Raw genomic sequence first — 25,361 nt, forward strand, 5'->3', positions numbered from 1 at the left:
AGCATGAGGCGATCTGACAGTGTGTGAGTGTGAGGGAAGGAAAGAGAGAAACGAGGGGCAGGAAGGGAGAGTACAGTCTTCCACATGTGTCTTAGACACTCTGCCTACGAATTTCTTCAAAACTGTTTTTCACCTCATAGCGGCGGATGTCCTTCAAATTGTAAATGTATCACTGCTGTCTGGCACTTTTCCTAAGTCACTGAAAACAGCAGTTGTAAAGCCACTTCTCAAGAAGAATAACCTGGATGCCTCCATGCTAAACAATTACAGGCCCATATCCAATCTACCTTTTATTGGCAAAATTATTGAAAAAGTAGTCTTTAATCAATTAACCACCTTCCTAACATCAAATGGGTATTTTGATTACTTTCAGTCTGGTTTTCGGGCAAATCACAGCACTGAAACAGCTCTCATTAAAGTTTCCAATGACATACGCCTCAACACAGATTCAGGTAAAACATCAGTCCTAGTGCTACTGGACCTTAGTGCAGCATTTGACACTGTTGATCACAATATTTTACTACACAGACTAGAACACTGGGTTGGATTTACAGGCATAGTTATCAGCTGGCTAAAATCATATCTACAAGAAAGGAGCTTCTTTGTTGCCATCGGAAACTGTACCTCAACACCAACGTCCTTGACCTGTGGTGTTCCCCAGGGGTCGATCTTGGGGCCACTATTATTTAACCTCTATATGCTCCCACTTGGACAAATCATTCAAAATAATTTGATTTCTTATCATAGCTATGCAGATGACACACAAATTTACTTAGCTCTATCACCAAACAACTATGGTCCTCTTGAATCTATGTGTCAGTGTATAGAACAAATCAACACCTGGATGTCTCAAAATTTTCTTCAGCTGAACAAAGAAAAAACTGAAGTAATTATATTTGGTAAAAAGGAGGAAAGACTTAGGGTTGCCACTCTCCTTGACACAAAAGGGTTGAAGGCAAAGGATACTGTTAAAAATCTTGGTGTATTAATTGACAGTGATCTAAATGTCAACAGCCACATGAAAGCGATAACTAAATCAGCTTTTTACCACCTCAAAAATATTGCCAAACTCAGAGGGCTGATGTCAAAACATGACTTAGAAAAACTCATTCATGCATTTATCTCCAGCAGGGTTGATTACTGCAATGGACTGTTCACAGGCCTTCCTAAAAAGACTATTAAACAGCTTCAGGTGATACAAAATGCAGCAGCTAGGACTCTTAACAAAAACTAAAAGAACTGACCACATTACTCCAATTCTTAAGTCCTTGCACTGGCTTCCAGTAAGTCACAGAATTGACTTTGAAGCACTATTGCTTGTTTATAAATCAGTAAATGGAGCAGGACCTAAATATTTGTCAGACATGCTTCAGCAGTACACACCTCCTCGTCCTCTCAGGTCCCAGGTGAAAAACCTGCTAGTAAAACCTGCTGTTAGAACTAAACATGGTAAAGCAGCTTTAGCTGCTATGCGGCTCAGCTGTGGAACCAACTTTCGGATGACATCAAAAAGGCCCCAACTGTAGCCAGTTTTAAATCTAGACTTAAGACCAAACTGTTCTCAGATGCTTTCTGCTAACTGTGCCGAGTTACAAATTCTGAATCTGCCTTGATAATTATTCTACTTTGTCTTTTTTTACTACTTTTGCCTTTGTTTTTGCTTACTAATTATTCTTTATTTTTAAATGATTTTACCTTGTGTTTTATGTTTTCTTTTTATTATGATCTTTACCTTTTAACTATTCCTTGACTATATTGCCCTCTATGCTTTTATTTGTTATTATTGTTTGGTTTTGTTTATGTAAAGCACATTGAATGACCTCTGTGTATGAAATGCGCTATATAAATAAACTTGACTTGACTTGACTACAGTGGGGGGGGGGGGGGGGGGGGGAGTAATGGGGGGGGCAGGAAGGGAGAGTACAGTGGAGGGGGGGGGGGGTAATGGGATGGTATGCCCCCATATACTACTGAAGCGAAATTAAATTGAGCGGAAGTTCATAGACGGGCAAAGGCAGGCTACATGCAACCATGCTGAGTAAAGCAATGAAACCCTTGTAGTTATTTTTTAGTAAAGCAGTCCTCTGATGTGCACGTTTTCACAAACTTTTGTATGTTTTCAAACATGTTAGTGTGCCCTATGACCCCAAAGTCTGGCATGACGGCCTCAGATCAAAGAAGTTTGAGAGACGCTGTATTATGCAACCAATAAAAACATGGCATATTGTTTACGTTTTGTTAACCCTAACCCATACCTCATACCGCTGCTCTTTCCCATGCTCCCCTCTCCAGTCCACAACGCTGATTTGAAACTTCAAACAAGCGTCCACCCATCAGCAAGAAGACGATAGCTAATGACGCCTGGCCAGACTCTTCGCACGAACAGAAGCGAGGTCAAAGGGTCAAGAGTCTGGTTTACGAGGCTAGGTTGCATGATGCTTGCATGAGAATTATATGGGTGCCATTGTCTTGGGATGTTTCCTTCATGCAAGCATCATACACTGAGAAAATATTTACATGCGTTTTAATGAAATCTCATTTACATTTTTGAATGTAAGGATTTAGGAAACACAATACCAGCTTTTGTGTACTGTATTTAAACCACTGATCTGGAAATCTTTATTAAACAGGAAGAATAATTGGCCACATTATATTCAAATCTGTCTATACAATACTCAATGCTACACAGTATATATCCAGTCTCTGCTCTGTTTTTCTGGAAGTGGCAAGAATCTGCTTCGTTCTATTAAATGTCGTTACCTCGTAGCTTTTCAACAGGCTTTGCTACCAACCATTATCGTAGCCTTCCAACAGGCTGAAGCAGAGCTTTGCAACATTATTGAGTGGTTTCAGTTTCTCTCGTGCAGATGCGCACATGCATGCTTTGAATGAATGCTCATACATACCACTACCACTTAATTTTAGGCTTCTATGTTTGATGACACCAAATTAGCAAGTGTTTCATCCTGATTGCGGAAAAGTTTGTTTTCTTTTTCTGACGGTCTGCGGTTCCTTGATCAGTTGTGCAGCAAATGATCAGACGAGTGACAGAAGCACCAGGCATTATCAGACGAGTGACAGAAGCACCAGGCATTACTAGTAATAATAGTACTAATACTAGTGCTGCATTTTGAGAAACGCTGGCGTATTACATACTAGTGCTGCATTTTGAGAAACGCTGGCGTATTGCATACTAGTGCTGCATTTTGGTAAGGTTTTGTTGGTGAAATGTTGCTCTCTGGTGCCCTCTGCAGGAATGAAGGGAACTGTGTGGAGGGCATGGTGGAGATCTTTGACATGCTCCTTGCCACAGTAGCTCGCTTCCGCACCCTCAAGCTCACACCTGAGGAGTTTGTGTGCCTCAAAGCCGTCATTCTGCTCAACTCAGGTAACCGGCTGGATGTCCCTAGTTCAGTAGACACACACACACACACACACACACATCCAGGCCTGATCTTCTAGTCCTCCAGTCCACAAAATCCTGATCCTTTATTCCTCAAGACTACACACACACACACACACACACACATGATGATCCTCCAGTCCTCACACAAAGCTGATCCTCTAGTCATCTAGTACACACTTCTGATCCTCTAGTCCACACAGACCTGATCTTCTATTCCTGAATTCTACACAGTCCTGATGCTCTAGTCCTTACAGTCCTGGTTCTCAAGTCATCTACTCTTCTGGTTCACACACAGACCTGATCCTCTAGTCCAGGCATTTCTTGTGGTTAATGCTACCTGATAATGTTCCATTATTAGTGTGCATAACTAAAATCAGTGTGAATGTTTCAGTCATTCACACTCCATTTGATTTACCTATAAACACCAAGAGCTTCACAGTTTTGTTTTGATCTCCTCTTGTCTCTCCCCTCAGCATTATAGTTCAGTAAACAGTGATTCTGGGCCTGATACTACAGAGCTATAGATCATTTAAAGGATTCAGCTCAGAGTGTTCTGCCCCCCCCCCCCCCCCCCCCCCCAGGTGCTTTCCCCTTGTCCTCGAGCTCGGCGCAGCCACTCCAGGATGGCTACAGTGTGCAGTGCATGCTCGACAACATCACCGACGCCCTCATCTACTGCATCAGCCAATCAGGCACATCTGTGCATCTGCAGTCTCGCCGGCAGGCTCAGCTCCTGCTTCTGCTCTCCCATATCAGGCACATGAGGTAAGGAGTGTGAGGCAAAGGTGCAATCTGAGGAGACAAGGGTGCAATATGAAGAGACAAGGGTGCAATCTGAGGAGACAAGGTTGCAATCTAAGGCGGCAATGGTGCAATATGAAAAGGCAAGGGTGCAATATGAAGAGACAAGGGTGCAATCTCAGGGGGCAAGAGTGCAATATGAGGAGACATAGGTGCAATCTCAGGGGGCAAGGGTGCAATCTCAGGGGGCAAGGGTGCCATCTCAGGGTGCAAGAGTGCAATATGAAGAGGCAAGGGTGCAATTTCGGGGGCAAGGATGCAAAATGAGGAGACAAGGGTGCAATATGAAGAGACATAGGTGCAATCTCAGGGGGCAAAGGTGCAATCTCAGGGGGCAAGGGTGCAATATGAAGAGACATAGGTGCAATCTCAGGGGGCAAGGATGCAATCTCAGGGGGCAAAGGTGCAATCTCAGGGGGCAAGAGTCCAATCTTAGGGTGCAATCTCAGGGGGCAAGGGTGTGATCTGAGGAGACAAAGGTGCGATATGAGGAGACAAGAGTGTGATCTGAGGAGACAAGATAAGACAAGTAACGAGTACATCACACATATCCAATGAAGACAGCCCACACAATTAACAGCAATCATGTCTAATGAGTGTCTGATCTGTGTTCATCCACAGCAGTAATGAGTGTGTTCTGTGATCTGTGTTCATCCACAGCAGTAATGAGTGTGTTCTGTGTTCTGTGATCTGTGTTCATCCCACAGCAACAAGGGCATGGAGCACCTCTACAGCATGAAGTGCAAGAACAAGGTGCCGCTGTACGACCTGCTGCTGGAGATGCTAGATGCCCACCGCCTCCATACCCCAGGGAAGGTGGCACCTGACTGGGCTCAGGATGACAGGGCATCCCCCCTCACCCCCAACCATCCTGTGGCCACCGGGCTGTACTGCTCATTGAGCCCTGCGGTCTAGTAGTCCCCCCCACAGCACCACAGGCTCCAACCCAGAGGCAGAGGACTCCAGAGAAGCGTCCTTGAGTTCTGCTCATAGGAACATGTGTAGACAGCAGAACATTTACATGTTCTTAAATGTTTTTTGGCTCTATTGAGGTGTCAGGACATCTGCTGTATATAAAACATATGAAGACAAGCTGAAGAAACTTTAAACTGTACAGTGTGTTAAATCAGAGCTCTCCTTGGCAGCCTGTAGGAGTTGTTAGGCCTCTTCTTCCTCTAAACCAGAGGCTGAAGTTTAGGACTCCTGAGGCTGTAGGCTAGGAGTCCTCTTCCTTTGCACCTGAAGATGTGTTAAGTGTGATAACCCTCAACACACACACACACAACATTCTCACATCTACACACAACACACACATCTATACGCAACTCACACATCTACACAACACACATTTCTAAAATGGTTAGTTCCAGGCCTTGATTATGATTGGCTGAATTGTTCCAGACCTTGATTATGATTGGCTGAATTGTGTTCAACGCTGTTATAAAACCCCAACACAACCCTTCAAGTCAAAGTTAAATGCTGCGTTTCAACGTTGCTTGGCAACCATTCCGATAGAGGAGATACTGTATATTTCTTGACGTTAGAGTGATTATCTATGTATTAACCTTTACATTTCCCGTTGCTGTGCCTTTATTTTATGAAATCTTGCCAGCGATATGTAGTAACCATTTTAGAAAAGCAATAAGCCACTGGAGTCAGTAGGTTACACTTATTTTGGAACAGCTAAGGGGGTTTTATAACTGCCTACATTTCAAACACACACACACATCTACACACAACACATCTACACAACACACACATTTACACACAACATACACACATCTACACTACACAAACACATCTACACTACACACACACATCTACGCACAACACACACACACACACACCTACACATCTACACAACACACACATTTACACACAACACACACACATCTACACTACACAAACACATCTACGCACAACACACACACATCTACACTACACAAACACATCTACGCACAACACACACACACATCTACGTACAACACACACAAATCTACACAACACACACACATCTACACTACACAAACACATCTATGCACAACACACACACATCTACACAACACACACATTTACACACAACACACATCTACGCACATCTACACACAACACATCTACACTACAACACATCTACGCACAACACACACACACACATCTACATACAACACACACAAATCTACACAACACACACACACATCTACACTCAACACATCTACGCACATCACCCACACATCTACACAACACACACATTTACACACAACACACACACACATCTACACAACACACACATTTACACACGACACACACACATCTACACTACACAAACACATCTACGCACAACACACACACATCTACACTACACAAACACATCTACGCACAACACACACACATCTACACAACACACACACCTGTTCTGTTCTGCACCTCCATCCTGTTCTGTGTCTGCACCTCCATCCTGTTCTGTGTCTGCACCTCCATCCTGTTCTGCACCTCCACCCTGATTGGATCTGTCTCTGGTTCTGTTCTAATGTTGTCAGTGCTGTTCAGTAAACAGTGTTTATGCCCAAATAAGAACCTATGATGACATGCCCACTCTGCTAGAGAGCCCAAATAAAGACCTACGATGTTATGCCCACTCTGTGATGACCGCTAAAGAGCCCAAATAAAGACCTACGATGTTATGCCCACTCTGCTAAAGAGCCCAAATAAAGACCTACGATGTTATGCCCACTCTGCTAAAGAGCCCAAATAAAGACCTATGATGTTATGCCCACTCTGTGGTGACCGCTAAAGAGCCCAAATAAAGACCTATGATGTTATGCCCACTCTGCTAAAGAGCCCAAATAAAGACCTATGATGTTATGCCCACTCTGTGGTGACCGCTAAAGAGCCCAAATAAAGACCTATGATGTTATGCCCACTCTGCTTAACAGCCCAAATAAAGACCTATTATATTATGCTCACTCTGTGGTGACCGCTAAAGAGCCCAAATAAAGACCTATGATGACATGCCCACTCTGTGATGACCGCTAAAGACCTATGATGTTATGCCCACTCTGTGGTGACCGCTAAAGAGCCCAAATAAAGACATATGATGTTATGCCCACTCTGCTAAAGAGCCCAAATAAAGACCTATGATGTTATGCCCACTCTGTGGTGACCGCTAAAGACCTATGATGTTATGCCCACTCTGTGGTGACCGCTAAAGACCTATGATGTTATGCCCACTCTGTGATGACCACTAAAGACCTATGATGTTATGCCCACTCTGTGGTGACCGCTAAAGACCTATGATGTTATGCCCACTCTGTGATGACCACTAAAGAGCCCAAATAAAGACCTATGATGTTATGCCCACTCTGTGATGACCTATGATGTTATGCCCACTCTGTGGTGACCTATGATGTTATGCCCACTCTGTGGTGACCGCTAAAGAGCCCAAATAAAGACCTATGATGTTATGCCCACTCTGCTAAAGAGCCCAAATAAAGACCTATGATGTTACGCTAAAGAGGCCAAATAAAGATCTATGATGTTATGCCCACTGATGTGGCTGATGTTTCTTTTAAAAAATAAAAATAAAAACATGAGATCACTTTTCAAAGCAAACAAAAGCATGTTTAATGTCAGCATTAGCAAACTGTACAGACATAAATACTAAATCACATGATTTCATTGTTTTTTTTTACAGTTTTATAACTTCTAAATGATTACGAACAAGCTCATTTCCAATGAGGGCCATCACTTACAACCACTGGCCAAGTCTGTGATTGCCATGTTTCAAACCAAAGAATTTAACGTAAAAAAAAACATGGTAAAAAAATAACTGCCTACATTTCAAACTCTTCATTTACAAACCATTTGAGAGATACAAGTGAGTCTTTTTTTATTAAATACTGCAAAAATAAACCAGATTCAAATCAAATAACACAAAATAAATAACTTTCTCTTGGCCTAAAGGGATATTGTCCATGCAGGTGGCCCCATAAAGGCCCTGTGCTGTTACACTAAGGGTTAAAGGTTAAAGGTTAAAGATGCTCTAAGCGATGCTGGGTAACGTCACGTCACTTCTGTTGACTTTCAAACAAAATAGAGAGCTAGCTCGCTACTTCCTCCCCCTCCCTCCCGTGCTGCTCCCGTGCAATTGAAACTCTCCTAAACGCGCATCTCGTCTGTGATTTGCTGGAACAGTTTGTTATGTTTTTATGGGCTAGGTTTGCCCAGGTTGTTTTTGTTGCCGTTTTTGGAGCCTGGGCTGTCCACAGAGATCGCGTTTCTTTACAGTGTATTCAGGACACAGAGAGCTAGCGGTTGGTTAGGTGATGTTTGCAGTAAGTGGCATCGCTTAGAGCACCTTTAATATCAGGCCTGGACTCGCTTAGAGCACCTTTAATATCAGGCTTTTAAGCAAGCGCCACAGCACTCCACTCTGTCCAACCTGCCAAGTGCTACGGGAAGCAGGGAGGGTCAAATGTGGTTAGAGCAGCGTTGTTGTTTACTGCTATGCTTTACTGTTTAGCAACAGTAAAGCATAGCAGTAGTGCTCCATACAGTCAGGCAAACAGCAAACCAAACTCTACTGAGGGTGCAGTCCCTCAGCAGCCCACAAGAGATCTTTAAAAATGCAATAAATAAGATTAAAGATAAAGATAGCTAGGTGGGTAGATAGGTAGGTGGGTAGATAGGGAGAGATGGATAGATATAGATAGATATATATATGTAGATAGCTAGATGTCCTTCTCCTCCAGGCCTCTGGGGGGCAGTGGGGAATTTAGATGTCCTTCTCCTCCAGGCCTCTAGGGGAGTTTAGATGGGAGGCGGTCCGTTGGTGTAGCGCAGCATGGGGTGGAAAGAGCGGGCGAAGTTGTTGGCATGGTGACAGCTGTAGTCCTGCTCGCTCATGGGCACCAGGCAGGCCAACGCCAGCAGCAGCAGCAGCAGCAGCTGCAGAGGGAGAGCTGCCCGCAGCACACGCAGGAAGAAGGACTGACAGTGCCGGCCCACAGCGCCACCCACAGCCTGGGAGGAGCAGCGCTCAGAATGGGAAGAACCACAGCCAGAGCCTCCGGGCCATCTGCACACACACACACACACACATCAACACACGCAAGCACACACACACACACACACACACACACACATACAGGTTTTTATGTACTACAGGGACACTCCTGCCCAAACCAGTCTGCTGGTGTATTAGATGGACACCACTTTCCACACGGCCTACAGACATGTGGTTGATGTCAAAAAATTTGAAAAAAAATCTACTACACAGAACTGACTTCAAAGTTCATTTACACACAACAGAACTCAAGATATGACAACCTGACACTATACATAATTGTGAGGACAGGGATAATTAGCTAGCTAAGCCACGCCCATGACACAGAGGTGAATTAGATGGACATAGTATACAACACTCAAACATGTCACATAGGTGTATTAGAAGGTCAAACATGAATAGACTGGACATGGATACACAAAAGGACACACCTATCTATTATTTATGTATTATTTATGTATAAACAATTATGAACAGTAATGACAGACTTTATGAATGCATTCAAACCCTTCATGAACACTGGGTTCATAGAACATAAAAAGTCATAAAACAGTACAAAGTTTTAAAAAATCATTAAACAGTAAAAAGTAAACACATTTTTTTTTAAAAAAAACATTTAAAACACTGGGCGAATGTCTTTGAATGACTTCTTTGCAACAATACCCCGATTCCTTACAAAATCTCTTAAATTTTGTTCAGATCGTTTAGCTAGAGCAGGATGCTCAGCAATCTTGCACAGTTTGCACTCTTTTATTGTGGCTAGACTCCCTTTGGCTATGTGGACCCTGAAATGCCGCATTACTGCAGCAATCTCCGTTGGTGACCACGGCCGTTTTTGTTTTCTCCTGGGATCCTTTTCCCACGCAAGGGGCCGTGTGCCTTCCAGGACAGAGTCAACATCTATAAATGGAAAATTATGAATGAATCACTCATCCAAACAGTATCACTAGCTCATCTACATGTAAGGAACCAAATGTCAGTGGATATACTGGTGGACAGAATATATTCGTACCATCTGAGGCGCCTGGAGTGGTCTCAACAGGTCGCCTTGCTCTCTTCTTTCCTGCAATAAAGAGGACAGCTCAATAAAAATCTTTAAATTGTAATTGAACTTAGGCCTGTCACAACAATCATTCAACTTCATCCTCTAATCATGTAACAGCCATTTATCTTTACATCTATCTATCCACCTATGCATCCATCCCTCCATCTAAAGTATCTCACAAAAGTATGATTATGTAAGATTGTTCAAATGTCTGAGGCCACTATTAGATAGCTTGGAGACCAGACTCTCTTCTTCGCAGAGAGTCTGGCCTAGATCCATTGGCAAAGTTTATTTCCTGGTTTGTGGATGCTTGTCTGAAGTTTGAATTCATTGGAGTTCAATCAATAACGTTTGGTAATGACGTATGATAACCACGGGGGACACAACGATAACGATAGGCTTGGAACTTAAATGTAATCGCTCTTGGGAACGCCCTCTGTTCGCTGATTGGGCGGAGATGCACTTTCCGGAGTAAACGAAGCTGGATCAAGCTATACCAGACAGAGTAGTAAAGAGAAATGAAATTGAGCGGAAGTACGTAGTCAGGCGGAGTCAGGCTAACTATTAGATGTGTTGTGTTAGCAATGCTGTAATGGCAGTTTATCATCACTCTGTCTTTTTATTAAGCCAAATCGAGTCAAATAACTCCCCCTAATTCCCTGCACTTATGACAATGCTTCAGTGGCCTGCCTCATGAAGAACAAAACTTAATTAACACTTCCTATTAAATCTGCAAGAAGTTTCTAACTCTAAATGTTTCTTCTCTCAAAACATAATTCAGCAGTAGAGTCGTCTGTGTGTGTGTGCTTTTACCTGAATGTGTGCGCACTTCCCTCCTGCTGTGCACTCTCTCCTTCCCATCAGTGTTTTTGTGTAATGCTGAAAAAAAATAAACAACCCCCTTAATCCAAACAGTTAGGTTCATCATCTTTTAAATTTCTATGTGACTGACAGGATATTATCGAACTACATCTGACCTGTTTCAATAGCCTCACAGCACACTACAGTGACTATAGATGAGAAACGTTTTAAGACTGTCATACCTTGAGACGTGCCTTCCAGGGCAGAGTCACCATCTGTGAATGGAACATTAGGAATGAATCACTCATCCAAACAGTATCACTAGCTCATCTATATGTAAGGAACCAAATGTCAGTGGATATACTAGTGGACAGAATATATTCGTACCATCTGAGGCGCCTGGAGTGGTCTCAACAGGTCGCCTTGCTCTCTTCTGCAATAAAGAGGACAGCTCAATAAAAATCTTTACATTGTAATTCAACTTAGGCCTTTGTCACAACAATCATTCAACTTCATCCTCTAATCATGTAACAGCCATTTATCTTTACATCTATCTATCCACCTATGCATCCATCCATCCATCTACAGTATCTCACAAAAGTGAATAACTTTCACAAAATAACTCTGCATATAGCCATTCATGTCTAAACAGCTGGCAACAAAAGTGAGTACACCTCACAGTGAACATGTCCTAATTGTGCCCAAACTGTCAATATTTTGTGTGAGCAGCATTATTATGTACTGCCTTAATCCTTATGGGCTTGAAATCACCAGAGCTGCACAGGTTTCAACTGGAATCCTATCCCACTCCTCCATGATGACATCACAGAGCTGGTGGATGTTAGACACCTTGCTCTCCTCCACCTTCGACTTGAGGATGAGCCACAGGCGCTCAAATGGGTGTAGGTACTAAGCCAGTCCATCACCTTTATCTTCAGCTTCCTCAACAAGGCAGTTGTCATCTTGGAGGTGTGTTTAGGGTCATCATCATGCTGTAAAACTGCCATGCCATGCATGCGGCCCAGTTTCCGAGGAGAGGAGGTCATGCTCTGCTTGGAACTCATGTTTCCCTCTATGAACCACAACTACCCAGTGCCAGCAGCACTCATGCAGCCCTAGATGCCACCACCACCATGCTTGACTTTAGACAAGAGACCGTTGTCTTGGTGTTCCTCACCAGGGTGCTGCCACACACACTTGACATCATCTGAGCCAAACAAGTTGATCTTGGTCTTGTGTGCAGAAGACAAGCGGATTACTGGAACCATGTCCTGTGGTCTGATGAGACCAAGATAAACTTGCTCAGATGATGTCAAGTGTGTGTGGCAGCACCTTGGTGAGGAACACCAAGACAACGGTCTCTTGCCTAAAGTCAAGCATGGTGGTGGTGGCATCATATCTAGGGCTGCATGAGTGCTGCTGGCACTGGGGAGTTGTGGTTCATAGAGGGAAACATGAGTTCCAAGCAGAGCATGACCACCTCTCCTCGGAAACTGGGCCGCATGCATGGCATGGCCGTTTTACACATGATGATGACCCTAAACACACCTCCAAGATGACAACTGTCTTGCTGAGGAAGCTGAAGATAAAGGTGATGGACTGGCCTAGTACCTACACCCATTTGAGCGCCTGTGGCTCATCCTCAAGTCGAAGGTGGAGGAGAGCAAGGTGTCTAACATCCACCAGCTCTGTGATGTCATCATGGAGGAGTGGGATAGGATTCCAGTTGAAACCTGTGCAGCTCTGGTGATTTCAAGCCCATAGGGGTTAAGGCAGTACATAATAATAGTGCTCACACAAAATATTGACAGTTTGGGCACAATTAGGACATGTTCGCTGTGAGGTGTGCTCACTTTTGTTGCCAGCTGTTTAGACATGAATGGCTATATGCAGAGTTATTTTGTGAAAGTTATTCACTTTTGTGAGATACTGTAGATGGATGGATGGATGCATGCATAGGTGGATAGATAGAAGTAAAAGATAAATGGCTGTTACATGATTAGAGGATGAAGTTGAATGATTGTTGTGACAAAGGCCTAAGTTCAATTATGTTGAGTTCACATCCAACCTACAAGTCTGATAGGATCTAGTGTGTACATACGCCTATGGATGTATCTGTGTGTAGATACTTTACAAAACACATTCACAGTAATCAGTAGGGGTGGGCGATATGGACAAATAATAATATCTCGATATTTTGGTGATTTTGACGATAACGATAATTAGTCGATATCCTTTAAAAAACTGTTTTTAAAAGTCCAAGTTACTTTACAGCTCATTATTTATGAATAGCATCATTACAATAATAACCAATAACCTAACCTGTGACTTTTCTAACCAAACCAATGCATTGTCACTCTATGACACATTTCCAATTCTGCCCCCACTTGTGTGTGTGGCAATGACATGGTCTAGCCAGCTACATTACAGAGGATAGATAGGCCTGACCGTTTCCCAAGAGAAAGTCTGAAGCTGAAGTTCCTTTCAAACTTTTACTTAGGTTTCACTGTAAAACTAAGCAGACCTTTCAGAATAGAAACTAATGCATTAGCTTAAGGCTAATGTATATGAGAAATCCCATAGAGATGCTAACGGTTAGCATAATCGCTAAAAGTTGATATTTAATGTTTACATATAATACCGTGACTAACTCATCAATGCCACTTGAACAAAGTAGCAGCACAAAATAAACATTAGGCCTGCGTATGACAACGTGGACCACTAGCAATCACGTGACTTGCTCTGCTGCAGCCAAGGGCTTCTCTCGCATACACCTCCTGGCTTAGTGAATGTATGGGGGTTCAATGCGTGATTTCGATTGTTTTCCCCCTAAGTAATTTAAATACTCGATAATGTCAATTTGCACATTGTTAAAACAGCAATCACGATATTATCGCAGACGATATATATCGCCCACCCCTAGTAATCAGTGTGTGTAGCAGTCAGGTGTAGCAGTCAGGTATGTAGCACCAACACCTGACTGTTACATACACTGATGACTGTCAATGTGTGTTGTAAAGTATCTAGACGCCGTCCTCACAAAACCTACACCTGACTTTTATATACACTGATGACTGTCAATGTGTGTTGTAAAGTATCTAGACGCTGTCCTCACAAAACCTACACCTGACTGTTACATACACTGATGACTGTCAATGTGTGTTGTAAAGTATCTAGACGCCGTCCTCACAAAACCTACACCTGACTTTTATACACTGATGACGGTCAATGTGTGTTGTAAAGTATCTAGACGCCGTCCTCACAAAACCTACACCTGACTGTTATATACACTGATGACTGTCACTGTGTGTTGTAAAGTATCTAGACGCTGTCTTCACAACACACATTGACAGTCCACAGTGTGTGTAACAGTAAGATGTAGGTGCTGTGTGGACAACGTATAGATACTGTACAACACATATTGACAGTCATCAGTGTGTGTAACAGTCCAGTATAGCAGTCAGTGTGTAGCAGTCAGATGAAGTTGTTAGGAAGACAGCGTGTAGATACTTTAGGGTCCGTGTCCACCAAAGAAGCTATTTATACAGAGAGCGCTCAAAAACTCATTTTCTGAGCACTTCGTTCTAGTCTTTACTGTTGCTAGGTTGCCAAAACTGTCTGTCAGCACGTCATTTCTAGAATGTTGCGTAATGCGAACTAACTAGTCACCTAGCTAACGGAAAAGGCAGCAATCATTCAGGACTCAGCTGATCAAATGACCTCGACAGACAAAACGAGTTCACGTGGGATTTCAGTGAAATCCATCCCTCTAGGAAATTACTGTTTACACTTTGTTTAATGTGGACTTTTTATATTTATTTTTATATTTGACTGGGCTGAAGGAAGTTTTCCCCTGCAACTCACCAGACAGTGTTGACAATGCATGTCCTACATCTTCCTCGATTTTAATTGGCTAGGAAGGCTAGTATCTAGACGCTGTCCTCACAAAACCTACAAATTAACATTTAGCCATTTTTCAATTTTTAGCCAAAAAACACACTTATGTTGTTCCGATCAGCATGAAATCAGACTATGTTGAACAACGCGAGATTACAAACAATCCGGGCTCAGTTTGGAGTCGGTGGATTATTCCCAGTAGGAGGTAAATGGTTTGAAACGTACAAGGTTTCCCCGTTCTGGTGCGATAATGCTGCATGCTAGAGGGACAAGAACAAGATGCACGGCACCGCCTTGAGGCCCCCGAGAAATGTTCCAAAGGAGGGATCTCTGAGACACCCACAAAAAAAAAACACAATGGAAAAACTTCAAAAAAGTTGACCTCTCCCACTTCAGAGGTAGAGTTGTGGGTGGTAGCATCGAGCTAGGATGCTGAAATTCAAGTCAGACCTTTTGAACATGGCCTACATGGAGAGTGCCAAGTTTAATCGCTCTAGCTGTAAAGCAAAGTGTTGTGTCTGCAAAAAATTCCTTTTTGACGAATTAAACTAGCATCCATATCTCGCTGTTTGTGGCACGACAGCTACGCATACGTGTGTTTGAGGATAATATAGTAGTCGGTTAGCAATGTAGCAGTCAGGTATGTAGCACCAACACCTGACTGTTACATACACTGATGACTGTCAATGTGTGTTGTAAAGTATCTAGACGCCGTCCTCACAAAACCTACACCTGACTGTTACATACACTGATGACTGTCAATGTGTGTTGTAAAGTATCTAGACGCCGTCTTCACAAAACCTACACCTGACTGTTATATACACTGATGACTGTCAATGTGTGTTGTAAAGTATCTAGACGCTGTCCTCACAAAACCTACACCTGACTGTTTTATACACTGATGACTGTCAATGTGTGTTGTAAAGTATCTAGACGCCGTCCTCACAAAACCTACACCTGACTGTTATATACACTGATGACTGTCACTGTGTGTTGTAAAGTATCTAGACGCTGTCTTCACAACACACATTGACAGTCCACAGTGTGTGTAACAGTAAGATGTAGGTGCTGTGTGGACAACGTATAGATACTGTACAACACATATTGACAGTCATCAGTGTGTGTAACAGTCCAGTATAGCAGTCAGTGTGTAGCAGTCAGATGAAGTTGTTAGGAAGACAGCGTGTAGATACTTTAGGGTCCGTGTCCACCAAAGAAGCTATTTATACAGAGAGCGCTCAAAAACTCATTTTCTGAGCACTTCGTTCTAGTCTTTACTGTTGCTAGGTTGCCAAAACTGTCTGTCAGCACGTCATTTCTAGAATGTTGCGTAATGCGAACTAACTAGTCACCTAGCTAACGGAAAAGGCAGCAATCATTCAGGACTCAGCTGATCAAATGACCTCGACAGACAAAACGAGTTCACGTGGGATTTCAGTGAAGTCCATCCCTCTAGGAAATTACTGTTTACACTTTGTTTAATGTGGACTTTTTATATTTATTTTTATATTTGACTGGGCTGAAGGAAGTTTTCCCCTGCAACTCACCAGACAGTGTTGACAATGCATGTCCTGCATCTTCCTCGATTTTAATTGGCTAGGAAGGCTAGTATCTAGACGCTGTCCTCACAAAACCTACAAATTAACATTTAGCCATTTTTCAATTTTTAGCCAAAAAACACACTTATGTTGTTCCGATCAGCATGAAATCAGACTATGTTGAACAACGCGAGATTACAAACAATCCGGACTCAGTTTGGAGTCGGTGGATTATTCCCAGTAGGAGGTAAATGGTTTGAAACGTACAGGGTTTCCCCGTTCTGGTGCGATAATGCTGCATGCTAGAGGGACAGGAACAAGATGCACGGCACCGCCTTGAGGCCCCCGAAAAATGTTCCAAAGGAGGGATCTCTGAGACACCCACAAAAAAAAAACACAATGGAAAAACTTCAAAAAAGTTGACCTCTCCCACTTCAGAGGTAGAGTTGTGGGTGGTAGCATCGAGCTAGGAGGCTGAAATTCAAGTCAGACCTTTTGCACATGGCCTACATGGAGAGTGCCAAGTTTAATCTCTCTAGCTGTAAAGCAAAGTGTTGTGTCTGCAAAAAATTCCTTTTTGACGAATTAAACTAGCATCCATATCTCGCGGTTTGTGGCACGACAGCTACGCATACGTGTGTTTGAGGATAATATAGTAGTCGGGTAGCAATGTAGCAGTCAGGTATGTAGCACCAACACCTGACTGTTACATACACTGATGACTGTCACTGTGTGTTGTAAAGTATCTAGACGCCGTCCTCACAAAACCTACACCTGACTGTTACATACACTGATGACTGTCAATGTGTGTTGTAAAGTATCTAGACGCCGTCCTCACAAAACCTACACCTGACTTTTATACACTGATGACGGTCAATGTGTGTTGTAAAGTATCTAGACGCCGTCCTCACAAAACCTACACCTGACTTTTATACACTGATGACTGTCACTGTGTGTTGTAAAGTATCTAGACGCTGTCTTCACAACACACATTGACAGTCCACAGTGTGTGTAACAGTAAGATGTAGGTGCTGTGTGGACAACGTATAGATACTGTACAACACATATTGACAGTCATCAGTGTGTGTAACAGTCCAGTATAGCAGTTAGTGTCAAGCAGTCAGGTATAGCAGTCAGTGTGTAGCAGTCAGGTGAAGGTGTTATTTAGATAGTGTCTACATTTTTCTGAACTGAAGAATTTCTCCATCATTCAGTCTTAACCGTTTCTGACTAAGCAACACCTTCCCTAAATATGTAATCAGCTGTGAAATGTCATATAGTCTCAACTTACCTGTTCAGTGTTGTTGACATCACTCTCTGTTCCTGCTGCATTAGGAACTGGAGGAGCTGCTTCAGTTGAAATCTTGTGTGCAAGGATTAAAAAAAGTTGTCATTTACAAATAAAACAAGTTTGTTAAAGGAACACACCACCGTTTTTCCATACTGAAATATGTTCTTCCCTTATCTTAAACCAGTTGATACATACCTATCTCGTCTTTGTGCATGCACTCAATCGCTCTGGTGCGCGGCGTTATTTTGCTAGCATGTAGCATAGCTCAGAACAGTCTATGGTTTCATTAGGATCCCAAAAGGGGTGAAGTTAGAAGCGACCAAGTGCTTCCACGTTTTCCCTATTTAAATAAGGTTACGTGGGTAGTTACACGACCCAAGTATGGTTATACAAAATAAAACTTGGCGATTATCTAGGCAGATAAAAAGGATAACTACAATGTATTTCGGAATTGAGCTTGGGAGCACTTCAAGGTCAGTGCAATAATGTCATCACTCCTGAAACATGAAGGCACCGTATACCTAGCAGCAAACAGAAGGTATATAGTGCCATCATGTTTCAGGAGTGATGATATTACTGCACCGACGTCGAAGTGCTCCCAAGTGTTATTCCGCCATACATTATAGTTATCCTTTTTATCCGCTTAGAAAATTGCCACGTTTTTATTTTGTGTATGTACAGCACTGCAGCATTGGAGGACAGTACACATTGGTCGTAGTGTTATCCGATTGCGTCGAAGCCCGAAATCATTCAGAGTGAACATGGTCTAGTGTTATCCAATTGCGTGCAGTGAGGTTTTTAAATGCATGCTTGTTGCCGCCCCTCGAGTTGGGCCATTAGATTGTTCTTGTTGTTTTAATACTAGTGTGATCAGGTCAGGATCACGACTAATTGCAATCACCTGGGCGTGCGGGCTGGGGGTCATGGGTACGTAACTTCCTTCCCGACAAACACAAAAGAAGCTCTCCCAAATTGTTTGGTACGCAAGTTGCTTGTCGCTGGTCGGTACAAACCGCGCACTTCATGCTGGGTTTTGGTTGCGAACAACTCCCTCGCTGTGGTCTGGGTAGGTGGAATGTTTCATGTACTCCTTACACTTTTAATGTGAGTTGTTGCCACTGCTGTAGACCACGAACGTTTGTCTGACATGTAGGTAATAGCATAAAGTGAGAGTTTGTGTTTAGCCACGTAGTTTGAACACGGGGCAGGTGGTTGTAGTGTCGTAACGTTTGGCTCATCTTGCTATAGACTGTCATCTCCTCCCTACTCCTGTTTCCCTGTGACTACTCCCTCCTCTGCTCCTGTTGCCCTGGGCTAGCTCGCATTGTGGAAAAGGCCGAGGTAGGCATTGTTTATTGTTCTAACAGTGCAACGGTCCTATTTTAAATATGTATCTGGTACAATGTTTTCTTTTTTTACATGTCGTTTGACTTATGAACAATTAAACTTCATAAAAACTGTTGTGTATTGTTATGAAATGCGACATAACCATGGACCAGGGTGTTAAACGTTTCTCTCTGTTGTAGATCACAGCTGGCTGTCTATTACAGTTTGACCACTGTTTTCCCCCATTAGAGTTTCTTTTGGTATTAGTCAGTGTTAGCCTAACAGCACGTCAAAGTTGGTTGTACAGTATGCTTGTTTGTGTTGGTTTATTTTCTTTGTGTTGTATGCTTGTCTGAGTGTGATACACTGGTGCATTTATACTGTTTGCCAGGGTCTGTTACACGACCAGGTGTAGTGCTGTTGCCATCCCTGAGCTCATATTAGCAGCTAGTTAGCGATTTCAGACTGTTACTCCGAGGCTATTGAGACTTATTCTTCCCCCCGGCAGTATTAGTTTTTAATGGGTTCTTGTAACCCCTGACTTAGCTTATCCACACGGGAGACTGTTACTCCTGGGGCATAGGGGTCTATCTATGCCCCAGGTGGTATTAGTTCATATTGAGTTCTTTGTGACTCCCAACCTAGTTTCTCCACACAGTAGACTGTTACTCTTGGGCCATAGGGGTCTATGTCCCAGGTAGTATTAGTTCATTATAGCTTCTGCTATTCATTGTAGCTGTATCGGTAGCACTCCACTGGCGCTGAATAGCGTGGTTGTCTTGTTTTTGTTTTGTCTTGTATTGTTTCCTTTATTGAATGCCCCTCCTTCCCCCTGTTTGCTAGTATGGCCTGCTAGGTCTATTAGGTCACACAGTTAGGGTACTCTAGGACTGCCGCCTTCCCCTAGTTTGCGGTGAGGGCACATTCTAGTGGTTGAGCGTGTACTGAACACCTATTTATACTCGTGTGGGTTGTATTTAGAAAGCTTGAGTGTTACACTTGTGTTTGTGTGTGTGTATGGCCATAGATCACTTTTGGGGCTGGGCAGCCGTCCGAGGGTTACTGTACCTGTGTTAATTCAGGCCGTGTAGCAGCCACCAATCCACTGGGCATTTCATTTATGATTATGTGTATTATATTTTGTTTTCTTTGATTATTTCGTATTGTGTATTCTGATTTTGTTTTTTTTTTATCGGATTTACCTACTGTACACCCCTGCCATCCATTTTAAACGAAGAAAAGAAATAATAAATATAACATTGTTTATACTACTGCCTCTGTCCTCATCCATTTAGTTGGATAAACCTGAGGGCCCTGTCACACTAGATTTACATGGTCAATGGGTCCTATTGTTTAGTCTTGCAATGCTACTGGATAGTAAATGTGTATAAAGATCTGCCCATCTGGCCGTGAACTCACACAACCTGAAGATTTTACCAGAATAAGCAAGTGTGTGTATGTAGATCATGTGTATGTCTCTTTGTGCATGCTGAATTTCCTATGAGATCTTATCTTAAGCCTGTATTACTCACCTTTGTATCTTTCGACAAGGACGAGAAATACTTCGCCTCATTGATGGGTTTTACCACTCTCCTCCGGGACCTTAGAGTTGCCATCTCCTACAACAACCCAAAGATAATGTTTACAACACATATTATTTAGACAGTTCAGTGTTGTCTAATGCAATTTTGATGTGCTCTGTTTTCACTCTCTCAATCACACTGTAGCTCTCATCAAGTGAGAAATTCCAACCATCATAAGATGCTAATTTACATTTGTGAGGATTTCGATATACACATGCATCTACGATAATGACGGAGCAATATTAGCAGCTATATCTGTCACTACCGCTCATGAATGAATCGCGAGTGCTAGACACTAGGCCGCCTACACAGACTGTTTGCTTACAGTTATGAACTGAATAAAATCGCGGAGCTCATTAATGTTACTGATGTCTGCCAAACAGACGCACCTAGACAGTTCACGGTAATTAGGCTATGAGGAGTAGAGTAGGGTAGTGTAGCTTCACAACAAGAACGAAATTGAAGTAGCAAAACTGCAGCAGGAAGAGAGATTTTGTTTGATGTTTGACTCCTGAATGAACATTTATCTCGAGTGCTATACATTTAGGCCGCCTACACACTCACTGTTTACCATGGCCAATCACGTGAAAACCGTCGGATTCCGGGGTGCATCTCTAGTTATAAGAACACGGTGCCCACGAAATTATCAAGTTCACTGCTATCACTCACTAGCCTCCTTTCACACCAACAATTCAATCTGACAATAATATGTCCACAGTCAGGTAGTTAATCCATCAGTCACAAGTCTATCAACCTCAAATAACCACATTTCTGACCATTTTTGTAAAAAGCTAGTAATCATATTAATATTTACTTTTTTGCTAAACAGTATGCTAACTAGCTAACAAGCTTCTACATTTGCTAAATGACAACTCGTGCTGAATCTCAGTCACTCATGTGATTTATATGGATTCAAATAATATTGTATTCAAATAAAATAAACTGTTTGTTCCTTACCCAAACACTGGATAAACGATAAAGCCAAGGCCACGAGCTAATAAGCGAATTAATGCTGGTGCTAGCTCAACACTTTTGCATGTATCTAGAATTTGGCTTCACGTGGGTAATAGCTAATCCTGCTAGTATTTCTAACGTTAATGCTTTTTGAGCAACGTTGCCGGGCAATGATATGACAGGATCCTAACATACTGATTAGATGATCACAACAAGTTGTGTGAAGATTTAAGATATCTGTATACAACTTTGTTGATGAATATCAATAGGAAAGTGCTCAAACAACATCGTTGCTCAAAAAGTTGCCCTGTGTATCATCAGCTAGCCTTAAGGTTAACCAGTTTGACAACAATAAAAGAACATTTCGAATGCTTTATTGCTTTAATCATTTGTCGCTATAATAATAAAGTTGGTAAATCAGCTCCTAGTCTTTTAGTTAACCTTTACATTTTAGTTAAATCATCAATGTTACCTGCACATGTCTCTTCCTCCAAGTCAGTGTGAACCGAGTGGGTGAGAGTTGATCCGATGCTGAGGGGAGGGTTGTCAGCCAATCAGAAGCTCCGCTGTGTGAATTATTCATGAGGTGTATAGTACAGCCAATCAGAAGCTCCGCTGTGTGAATTATTCATGAGGTGTATAGTACCACTTTTCACCACCAGTAGCGCACTTTTATACACTGATTATACACAAAAATCGATAATTGTGAACTATACAGACATTTTGGGGAAAAGCAATATTTGGGTTGTCTCTACCTATAGAAACACTTCTGCGCTGTTAGAACTATGAGACACAAATTGATCATTCTGAACTATACAGACATTTTGGGGAAAAGCAATATTTGGGTTCTAGAAACACTTCTGCGCTGTTTGAATTATAAGGACTCTGACCCTGTCCTCATAATCGGAAATGTCTGTGTAATGTTGGTATGTATTCAGGTGACATGTCCGCTTAAACCATAATGACAAACACACACACACAGGCAAGCACACACACACACACAGGCAAGCACACACACACACACACACACACACACACACACAGGCAAGCACACACACACACACACACACACACACACAGGCAAGCACACACACACACACACACACACACACACACACAGGCACACACACACACACACACACACACAGGCACACACACACACACACACAGGCAAGCACACACACACACACACAGGCAAGCACACACACACACACACACACACACACACACACACACACAGGCACACACACATACACACACAGGCAAGCACACACACACACACACACACACACACACAGGCAAGCACACACACACACACACAGGCAAGCACACACACACACACACACACACACACACAGGCGCACACACACACACACAGGCAAGCACACACACACACACACACACACACACACACAGGCAAGCACACACACACACACACACACACATCAACGCACGCAAGCACACACACACACACACACACACACACACACACACACACACACAGGCAAGCACACACACACACACACAAGAACATGTAAGGAACACAGAATAGGCCAACAGCAGAGTGGAGTCAAATCTCCAATATAGCAAATAGCACAAGACACCCACCTGGGGGGGGGGGGCAGACTCAGTACATTTCTTTGTCTAACTGCCCTGGGAACTGCCCTGACTTGGTTCCCTTCACTGTGGTTCCTAACAGAACTGTGTCAGGTACTGAACTATCTCTTCTGTGAGAACTATCTCCTCTGTTAGAGAGCTATTTGGAGAGAAATGAAGCATCTTAGCCATTGATAAGCAAATGTATACATACAGTACCCCATAATAGTATAATATTCAACACATATTATTTATATTTCTGCACTGCTCAGTGGAGTAGGGTCACTAAGGGTCATAGCCTTCCTGATGATGTCAAATCCTGCCCCACTATCAGTAGCTTTAAATCCAACCTAAAGACCTACCTCTTCTCCCTAGATTTTAACACTCCCTGACTCCTTCACCTCTTCCCCAATTATTTATTTTATTTTATTTTAATTTAATTAATTTTTTTATGTTCATTAGTATCATTAGGCTACAAGGGCCATCTGTTGTTATCTTTGAGTTTTTAAGTTTGTTATCTTCCTTACTTAGCCTATTCATGGTTTATTACTATTATTAATTTGTATTTATTATTATTATTATTATTATTATTGTTGTTGTTGTTATTTTTATTTTATGTAAAGCACTTTGGTGCAATGCTAAAGTAAACAAATGAATTCCCCACATACAACACTGCCGCCTCTAGCTGGCGTCTGAAGACTGCAACACTGCCACCTGCAGGCATGGGGTGGTTCAAGCAGCAAATCAAATGGCAGCAAAAGACCCGATGTGTTCCGTGATGCGGATGCTGGTGAGATGGCAGAACTTGCGCTGGGGTGCCACTGGGTTCGCCTGTTCGGACTAAGGAAGGACCATTAGGTCAATGGGACATGTGTACTACTACTCCAAGCCACTAGAGGGAGCTATGTCATTTTTGAGTGTTGTCTGATCTGTTCCCAGTGGCACCCTTAGGGTGCAGTTCCAGCACCTTCCCAGTGGAGGCGATGTGGAGTCGGGGGAGCAGTACCTGTGGTGTGGGAGGTTGGGCGGAGCTCCAGGTGGAGACGGACTACGCTTGCCCCGTTTGCCCCACGGCTGTGGGGGGGGGGGGGGGGGGGGGGTGAAAGAAAAAAAAAGAATGTTTCAGTCCCAGCAAAGAAAGACAAAGCTTTAGATGACAGCAAAACCAAATGGAGGCAGAGGGTTCCGCTAAGAGAACCAGGGTTCCGCTCGGAGATTGAGACGGCAGCAGAGAGAACTCCGACTTCTCCAGACGGCTCGGTTATCCCAGAGAACCCTTTACTCTGAAGCGTCTAGGACAAGGCAGCGTTGCTCCACATTCAGCCTCTTATTCTCCTCATGAGCAAGTGAACGCAGCATCCCATTCATTCTGTATGTGTAACATGTCAAAATAAAAGCTGAGCAAAAAGCAGTAAAACTCCCAAATCAACTTCAGCTCAACATGACAAGGGAGAAAGCAGCTGGGATTGGGCTGGAATACAGCATTCATCCACCACCCACCCACCAATCACCATCCACTAATCACCCACCAATCAGCATTCATCCACCACCCACCCACCAATCACCATCCACTAATCACCCACCAATCACCAATCAGCATTCATCCACCACCCACCCACCAATCACCATCCACTAATCACCCACCAATCACCAATCAGCATTCATCCACCACCCACCCACCAATCACCCATCATTAACTAATCACCCACCAATCGCTAATCAGCATTCATCCACCAATCAGCTATCACTCACCATCTACCAATCACCCATCAATCACTAATCACCCACCAATCACCATTTACACAGTATTATTTATCTTTGTGTGGAAGGTGTGGAGAGGTGACGGAGGTGGAGAGAGAGGTGTGGAGAGGTGACGGAGGTGTGGAGAGGTGACGGAGGTGTGGAGATGTGACGGAGGTGGAGAGAGAGGTGTGGAGAGGTGACAGAGGTGGAGAGAGAGGTGTGGAGAGGTGACGGAGGTGTGGAGAGGTGACTGAGGTGGAGAGAGAGGTGTGGAGAGGTGACGGAGGTGGAGAGAGAGGTGTGGAGAGGTGACGGAGG

At 43.1% G+C, this 25,361-nt stretch overlaps 3 protein-coding genes and 1 long non-coding RNA gene across 8 annotated transcripts in view; 1 reads left to right on the forward strand and 3 right to left on the reverse strand.

Moving 5' to 3' along the window:
• Positions 1-5,299, forward strand: part of esr1 (estrogen receptor 1) — a 48,495-nt gene extending 43,196 nt beyond the window's left edge. For all 4 annotated transcript variants that reach the window (XM_042094933.1, XM_042094935.1, XM_042094932.1 and 1 more), the window contains 3 exons: positions 3,255-3,388; positions 3,988-4,171; positions 4,915-5,299. In XM_042094933.1, coding sequence (XP_041950867.1) covers positions 3,255-3,388; positions 3,988-4,171; positions 4,915-5,122 — 526 coding nt within the window. In that variant the 3' untranslated portion in view covers positions 5,123-5,299. The remainder of the gene's footprint in view (positions 1-3,254; positions 3,389-3,987; positions 4,172-4,914) is intronic.
• Positions 5,300-7,148: 1,849 nt separating this feature from the next.
• Positions 7,149-8,331, reverse strand: LOC121711381. The gene is made up of 4 exons (XR_006032294.1): positions 7,635-8,331; positions 7,418-7,576; positions 7,245-7,339; positions 7,149-7,205 (listed from the first exon to the last, which is right to left on the reverse strand). It is a non-coding gene; the product is annotated as an uncharacterized LOC121711381 (long non-coding RNA).
• A 147-nt stretch (positions 8,332-8,478) lies between these two features.
• Positions 8,479-25,361, reverse strand: part of syne1a (spectrin repeat containing, nuclear envelope 1a) — a 322,712-nt gene continuing 305,829 nt past the window's right edge. Inside the window, exons 122-124 of the mRNA XM_042094571.1 lie at positions 24,307-24,374; positions 9,008-9,281; positions 8,479-8,972 (exon numbers count right to left, since the gene is read on the reverse strand). Of these exons, the coding sequence (XP_041950505.1) occupies positions 9,014-9,281; positions 24,307-24,374 (336 nt within the window). The 3' untranslated portion in view covers positions 8,479-8,972; positions 9,008-9,013. The remainder of the gene's footprint in view (positions 8,973-9,007; positions 9,282-24,306; positions 24,375-25,361) is intronic.
• LOC121711379 lies at positions 9,882-22,674 on the reverse strand. Of its 2 annotated transcripts, none has more exons than XM_042094952.1 (8): positions 22,177-22,674; positions 20,700-20,786; positions 17,842-17,913; positions 11,503-11,548; positions 11,358-11,390; positions 11,128-11,193; positions 10,282-10,332; positions 9,882-10,169 (listed from the first exon to the last, which is right to left on the reverse strand). In XM_042094952.1, the coding sequence occupies exons 1-8, from the start codon at positions 22,285-22,287 to the stop codon at positions 9,886-9,888; spliced, it is 750 nt and encodes a 249-aa protein (XP_041950886.1). In that variant the 5' UTR covers positions 22,288-22,674; the 3' UTR covers positions 9,882-9,885. The 2 variants fall into 2 exon arrangements, with proteins under 2 accessions (XP_041950886.1, XP_041950887.1); XM_042094953.1 differs by lacking the exon at positions 22,177-22,674 and adding an exon at positions 21,708-22,116.

The sequence above is a fragment of the Alosa sapidissima genome, chromosome 6 (genome assembly GCF_018492685.1).
Source record: "Alosa sapidissima isolate fAloSap1 chromosome 6, fAloSap1.pri, whole genome shotgun sequence".
Classification (NCBI taxonomy): domain Eukaryota; kingdom Metazoa; phylum Chordata; class Actinopteri; order Clupeiformes; family Clupeidae; genus Alosa; species Alosa sapidissima.